Source organism: Eleutherodactylus coqui, chromosome 13, assembly GCF_035609145.1.
Source record: "Eleutherodactylus coqui strain aEleCoq1 chromosome 13, aEleCoq1.hap1, whole genome shotgun sequence".
Classification (NCBI taxonomy): Eukaryota; Metazoa; Chordata; class Amphibia; order Anura; family Eleutherodactylidae; genus Eleutherodactylus; species Eleutherodactylus coqui.
The window spans coordinates 60,221,534-60,229,552 of NC_089849.1; the positions used below are offsets into that span (position 1 = coordinate 60,221,534).

Sequence of the window (8,019 nt, forward strand, 5' to 3'; positions counted from 1 at the left end):
AACTGCGCTGTGTCCCTGCTTATGTGTCACAGAACGTGAGGGTAGCAGAGTTATTATAACTCTTGGAGAGCAGGTATTTTTTTTTCCCAATTAAGGAAAGCAAATGGCGAACCCAGCAGTAAAGCGTAGCTGGCTGCGTATGATTTAGCAATGTTTTTCACGCAGCTCACACGTCTACACAGGCGTAAGGACGGACACAGGCTGGACAAATAGATTTGTTTTCAGTTTTTTCCCACCAACAGGCAGCACTGCGTATATTCAATGAACCTGCGAAGTTTAATAACTGCGCTGTGTCCCTGCTTATGTGTCACAGAACGTGAGGGTAGCAGAGTTATTATAACTCTTGGAGAGCAGGTATTTTTTTTCCCAATTAAGGAAAGCAAATGGCGAACCCAGCAGTAAAGCGTAGCTGGGTGCGTATGATTTAGCAATGTTTTTCACGCAGCTCACACGTCTACACAGGCGTAAGGACGGACACAGGCTGGACAAATAGATTTGTTTTCAGTTTTTTCCCACCAACAGGCAGCACTGCGTATATTCAATGAACCTGCGAAGTTTAATAACTGCGCTGTGTCCCTGCTTATGTGTCACAGAACGTGAGGGTAGCAGAGTTATTATAACTCTTGGAGAGCAGGTATTTTTTTTCCCAATTAAGGAAAGCAAATGGCGAACCCAGCAGTAAAGCGTAGCTGGGTGCGTATGATTTAGCAATGTTTTTCACGCAGCTCACACGTCTACACAGGCGTAAGGACGGACACAGGCTGGACAAATAGATTTGTTTTCAGTTTTTTCCCACCAACAGGCAGCACTGCGTATATTCAATGAACCTGCGAAGTTTAATAACTGCGCTGTGTCCCTGCTTATGTGTCACAGAACGTGAGGGTAGCAGAGTTATTATAACTCTTGGAGAGCAGGTATTTTTTTTTCCCAATTAAGGAAAGCAAATGGCGAACCCAGCAGTAAAGCGTAGCTGGCTGCGTATGATTTAGCAATGTTTTTCACGCAGCTCACACGTCTACACAGGCGTAAGGACGGACACAGGCTGGACAAATAGATTTGTTTTCAGTTTTTTCCCACCAACAGGCAGCACTGCGTATATTCAATGAACCTGCGAAGTTTAATAACTGCGCTGTGTCCCTGCTTATGTGTCACAGAACGTGAGGGTAGCAGAGTTATTATAACTCTTGGAGAGCAGGTATTTTTTTTTCCCAATTAAGGAAAGCAAATGGCGAACCCAGCAGTAAAGCGTAGCTGGCTGCGTATGATTTAGCAATGTTTTTCACGCAGCTCACACGTCTACACAGGCGTAAGGACGGACACAGGCTGGACAAATAGATTTGTTTTCAGTTTTTTCCCACCAACAGGCAGCACTGCGTATATTCTATGAATAATAACTGTGTTGTGGCCCTGCCTATACAATTCTTTCCCTGCAGTATCAATGGAGGGTGCAATGCTCTGCAGAGGCGATTTTGAGAAGCCCAAAAAAAATGCAGCACAGCCAACAGCAGCCTGGACAGTACTGCACACGGATAAATATGGCCCTAGAAAGGACCGTTGAGGTTCTTGAAGGCTACACTCACTCCTAACACTCTCCCTGCCTATGCAGCACTTCTGTCCCTAATGCCAGGTGCAACGGTCTGCAGAGGCGATTTTGAGAAAAAAAAAAAAATCCCACTGCTAACAGCAGCCAACACACAGCTATCAGTGGCCCTAATAAGGACCTTTGGGGGGTCTTGAAGCCTACACTAACTACCAATTCTTTCCCTACAGCAGCTCCGGTATAAACAGCACTGTCCCTCATCTAACTCACACCGCATCTGAGGCGAGCCGCGGGAGGGGCCGACTTTTATATTAGGCGAACACCTGATCTCGCCAGCCACTCACAGCAGGGGGGTGGTATAGGGCTTAAACGTTGCAGGGGGAAGTTGTAATGCCTTCCCTGTCTTTCAATTGGCCAGAAAAGCGCGCTAACGTCTCAGGGAAGGAAGTGAAAGTAACCAGAACACCGCATGGTGTTCGTCACGAATAACGAACATCCCGAACACCCTAATATTCGCACGAATATCAAGCTCGGACGAACGCGTTCGCTCATCTCTAATGATAAACAATGTGACAGCTAATATGCTAAAAGAAACCATGTTTAGAATATACTGTAACATGGAAATATGCACATACTTCTATTTAAGATCCATTGTGAATCGTATCATCTTCAACCATTCTGTATAGGAGAGTAAGCAGTCAGTGAAATCATTATTCAAAAACAGAGTTTATTAGTATTGATGAAATAGGAAACATTACAGAACAAACCAGATCATTTTTCAAAGGTGTTCTATAACTTCTCACATAATAAACCACGCCCTTTGTGTTGCAATTACTAATATAATGTATACTGTGTTAATAATGACTCTTTGCTGAAGCTGGGGAGCACAGCTGTATATTGGCTTGGAATACATTTTTACACTCTGCTGTATGGAAAAGATACATGCATAGATACATACAGTTGTTAGAAAAAGTATGTGAACTCTTTGGAATTAATAAAATGTCTGATGATTATCGAAGTTAGAATTATAGAAAAACATAATATAGCTAACACCTACTCAATGATGAATAATAATAATCTCCATTGAGCCAATCATATGGCAGGAAGTCAATGTATAAAGTTATGCATATATGGTCAAGAGACCCCTCTCCCCCCCCCTTGCCCTCCTTCCAATCAACAGAATATGGAACGAATGTGATCTAGGAAAACTTGGCCATGTAATAGTTATTGGTGCTTGACAATTTGGTTTATATTGTATTACAAAGAATGGGGCACAAAACCACAATGTTCAATCTTGACAACTTATTTATGTACTCATTGTCAAAAAAATCAAGCACCTAAAGGAAGTTGTTGCAATTGAATGAAACTTTATACGTGTGATTGAAATGTTGATAAAAGTAAGTTATTACACCATCACAGCAAAGGGATAGTTGATTGCGAAACACAGAACACTAGGCTCTAGTACCCTGTTGGACCATCTCTAGCTCGGATGCAAGATGTGATATGCAGGCATGGAAGCATGCATATTCCATATGGTATCCTGTGGCATATCGGTCCACATTTACTGTAACAGGAGCTCTACATCATAGGCTGTGGAAATTGGTGTCACAGATGGTCCTATACATTTCCTATTGGTGATACATCTGGTGATCGGGCAGAGGCATGTCTGGTGGTCAACAAGCTCTACATAAGCAGAGCTCCACTACACACAAGTAGCCTCTGTGAGCCTTTTTATAGGCCAAGTGTGAAATCACTTTTAGGGCCTCAGGTTGCAAAACTGTTCAACTAATCATGCCACAACTCTAATTATTTGCATATCTACCTGACATGTAACTGTATGCTGACTTTTACAGCAAAATGACAACTGCTTCTAGCTACGTGATTTAAAAAAAAATATTGTATTACAAATAATGGTGCACAAAACCATAATGTTCAATTTTGTAGGCAAAATGGCCTTAATGAGAGAGATTTAAAGTATAGTTGTTGATGATATACATCTTTCAATGGCCACAGTCTACTCATCTAATGAGAGTAGGATAAGGATAAGCTCTAGGTTACTAAGTAGGCATCAACGCATGTTGGTTCCCTGAACATAATAATGGAATCATGTACCATCAACAGCCTGCATCTCATCAGTCCTGTAAAGCATGTTCTATACTGAAAAGGTGTCTGTAAAAGTTGGTCGCTGGATGTAACACAATTTTTCAGTTAACCTAAACTATTATGTCTTCACTGTGTTTAGAATGAATATGACTTTTATGTTCCAGGTCGACTGTCTAAAGATTTGGTAAGTTTGCAATGAATGAAACAAGAGTGATGGAATTCATTCTATTGGGTTTTGGAAACCTTCACAGCTTTAGTATTTTGCTTTTCATTCTTTTCTTGACCATCTTTCTTTTTACAGTTATGGGAAACATTCTCATAATAATTCTATTTTCCACCAGTGTCCAGATCCAGTCCCCCATGTATTACTTCCTTTGTCATCTTTCCTTTTCTGACCTTGTTATTTCCATGAACATTGTTCCCAACATGCTCAGTGCTATTCTACTAGGAGAGAAAATAATAACTTTTATTGGCTGCATCACCCAATTTTATTTCTACAGCGGTACAACAATTACTGAATGTTTTCTTCTTTCAGTGATGTCCTATGATCGGTACTTGGCCATCTGCAACCCTCTAAGATACTCTAGTATCATGGATTTCAACCACCAGATCTATCTTTCACTATGGCCATGGTTGCTGGGTTTTACTCTTAATCTTTCAGGAGTCTTACCTATATCAAACTTTAATTTTTGCCATGACAATATCATTGACCATATCTACTGTGACCTTTTTCCTATTCAGCAGCTTTCTTGCTCAGACACCTCTCTTGTAGAACTGGAAGGAATTCTGTTTTCTATGCCAGTATTTATCCTCCCTTGTGGTTTTATCATTGTAACCTATGTGTATATCTTCCTCTCCATTCTTAAGATTCCATCTACAACAGGGAAAGAAAAAGCCTTTTCAACCTGCAGTTCTCATCTTATTGTTGTAGGATTATTCTATGGGACTTTAACAGCAAAATACATGATTCCATCTGTAGGACACTCCTTGATTATTAATAAAATTGTTTCCCTGCTGCATACTTTACTTACACCCTTGTTTAACCCTATAATTTATAGCTTGAGAAACAAAGACATAAAGATAGCATTTAGAAAATTGCTTACTCAGTGACAAAGATTACTGCCCGCCAGTGGTGGGTGCTGCACAAAGTTTATCACTCACGCAGCTGCTGTTGTCACACAGTGTACGGTCCATGCATACCCCAACTCCTCCTCCAGTCTCCTGCTCTTACTGAATTCTGAAAGAAGGAGACAGAGGGAGGAGTCAGGTTATGTACTCTGAATATTGTCAGGTAAATACATAATTTTAAAAAACCTTGTTCTTAAGGAGGCCTCAAAATTAGATAAATACAACCTCAGATGAACAATAACACATAACAGTTTACACCATGACATCATTTATTTAACAAGGTTAGACAAAAATACAGAAGTAGTGTGTGAAAAATTAAGTATATTAAGTACAGACCATCTGTCGTGCATTTATTTGGGGTCCACGGCGTAATCAATAGGAATGTTTGCACCCTACCTGATTTACGTTCACAGATTGTGCGCACAATGGAAGAGTTCACACAGAGACAGACTGTCAGTGTAGAAAGTCTTCCTGGATTCTGTTTATTAGTAGTCGTATAGCATCCTATATAGCATTATGAGTTAATTGCCCTTTATGGGTATGCCGGAAACAGTACGTGATTGGAAATCAAAGCATGGGATTGGGTAGTCTAATTATGGTCTTTTTCCATTTGGTCCTGCGTGAGCTTCTGTCGTCATGGATGTCGGACATCATGTGTTTTCAAACGAAAAATGGCTACATCTTAGGTGTTTTTTTCCATTGTTCACAGCCTGTCCTATTTGTGATGGTGTTAGTATAGAGGCTAAGAAAACAGAGAAGGACCATCATATTTGGGCTAAAAGGAGTGTTTTCTAACAATTTTCTTCTCATAGACCCAATCTCCGGGGAGCAGGTCATAGGTCCCCGTGTCAGTCTCTGGATCTGGAAGGGAAGGGAAGTAAACACTCAAGAATATACATTAGTTAGGTATTTTGTGAGAGCAATAACACAGTTTGTCAAGCTACCATGCTGCATCTGAAGTTATCACGGTAAATACAATTCTGACCTTGGGGCCGACCCAAAAAGTACCTCATATGGGCTGAGGCCGATTCTGTCAGGTGTGTACCTTCTGGAGAAGAGTACCAAGGGGAGGTACTCAGTCCATGGTCTACTGAGCTTTGCCATGGCCTTCCTGGTTCGTGGTTTCTAAGGTACCATTTAAACTTTCTGCTCTACCACTGGTTTGTGGATGGTACGGAGCATAAAAGGCCAGTTCTAGCCCCAACACTTTCATTACTTTCTGCATCACTTCTCCCATGGAGGGAATACCTCGGTCACTCTCAGTTGTCTGTGATACTCTGTACCTGTGTACCACCTCAGAGGTCAGTTTTTGTTGGTGGCATTTGTGGGCGGGTATGCCAGACTGGCTACCCTGAGAACAGGTACAGGCAGATCAGACCGACCTTATACCTGCCCATCCTTGGCAGTTGGAAGTAGTCTACTTGAAGACACTGGAATCGGTAGTCAGGACGAGGGGTGCACTGCATGGGAGCCTATACAGACTTACCCACATTGTTCTGTGCACAAATCAGGCAGCCCTGTGTGTGTGTGGCTGCCGTGATGCTAAATCCTGGTGCAAACCAGTAACTAGCGATCACAGCTATTTGTGACAGGTGTGTATTTCCATGGGAGGCCGAAGCCATGGCCATGATTGGATAGGGGCTTGTGGCAGACAAGGCTTGTTGGATACCATCCATTTATCCCCAGGTGTCTCTTTGCCCCTCTTTCTGGTTCCCACTGTTCCTTCCCCCCCCCTTTAGTTGCCTGCTTTTGTAACTAAATCAACAGGTCATAATCCACTGGGGGGTGACAACTGGGGGGGTATCTTTACCGCTCCAACCCCTGAAGGATCAAGTCTGGGCTTCTGTGTGGCTATCTACACAGCCTGATCAGCCGGGTGATTTATGGTTGCCTTAGGTGCCATCCATGGATTGGCCTTTTGTTGCACTTTTAGGCCACTCTCTCGGGCAGCAAGACGGCTTCCATCGGTGCTGGTACACCTTTACTGTTTCTAATTGCTTTATTTTCAAGAATGACCTTGCTCTCCAGATGGGTCCGAAGTCATGAGCAATGCCATAGGCATAGCGGGAGTCTGTGTAGACATTAGGTTAGAAGAGGTTAGGCTTTGACTAGATCATGTAAGGAGAGCACAATATAGCTTATGTAGAACCTGCCTTCTTGATCATTCCTCGATTCATCCACAAAGAGTGCAAAATCAGGGTTATCTAATGACTGATCAACATGACTGAATCCGCTGTCTCCTGGGCCATTAGCTAGTGCATAGTCATGTCTATCAATCTGAAAGAAAAAAAAACTATCAGGTGATTATTCCCACTTCCCCCTTTCTCTGAGGCAGCAAGGTAGCTGAACTGGGGGCGTGGTAACACTGGCACATTGAGTCGCATGAGCAGGGTGCACTGTGCACAGGTTTGCCCGTTTACTCCATTGCCTTTTGTATCTTAAATTTCAGGGTGCCGTTGATCCTTTCTACTTTTCCACCTTTCCACTTTTCCGTGGATGGTTGGGTGTTTGAAAGGCCTAGGATATACCCACAGCAGACATGATGTGTTGCATTATTTCACCTGTGAAGTGTGTACTTTTGTTTGACTCAATCACTTCCGGTACACCGTATCTGCAGATTACCTCATTCATGAGCCTCTTTGCGGTTACCTGCTCATTAACCATGGTAACAGGGTAGGCCTCCAACCTGAAAAGACATCAACAACATCAAGCACATATTCATACTTCCCAACAAGTGGGAGTTGAATGTAGTCAATTTGCAATCTCTTAAATGGGTAGAATGGCCTAGGCAAGTGTTATGTGGCCCCTTTACTTCTGCGCTGGGTAGCCTATGGCACACATCATGCAAGACTGGACAAATGATGCAGCAGCTACAGAGAACCCAGGAGTCAGCTGTCCTCGTTCAAGCGTCGACATAATTGCTGCTTTTGATAGGTGCATCTTTACGTGCATCAGCTGGGCCATCATGGGACATAGGGACCATGGTAGGCAAGTTCTGTTGACTGTTCGCCATATGCCATCCTGTTCTGTTGCTCCCATTTTTAGTCCATTTTCCTTTTCTTCCTTGCTGGCTTGTAATTGTAAAGTCCTTAGCATATCAATGTCCACATTTTCGTCAATGTCCAAAGTTTTTGTCTCTGACTTATGCTGTCAGTATCTTCTTTTCTTTCACAGCTTGAGGGCAGCTGCCTTTGCTGTGCTTTCTACTATGGCGTTGCCTCTTGCTTCTCCAGTGTAGGAATTGGTGT

General features: G+C 42.6%; 1 protein-coding gene across 1 annotated transcript; it reads left to right on the forward strand.

The window, feature by feature from the left end:
- Positions 1-3,838: 3,838 nt before the first annotated feature.
- LOC136587370 (olfactory receptor 10A7-like) lies at positions 3,839-4,753 on the forward strand. Its single transcript, XM_066585940.1, has one exon. The coding sequence runs from the start codon at positions 3,839-3,841 to the stop codon at positions 4,751-4,753; it is 915 nt and encodes a 304-aa protein (XP_066442037.1).
- The last annotated feature ends 3,266 nt before the right edge of the window (positions 4,754-8,019 follow it).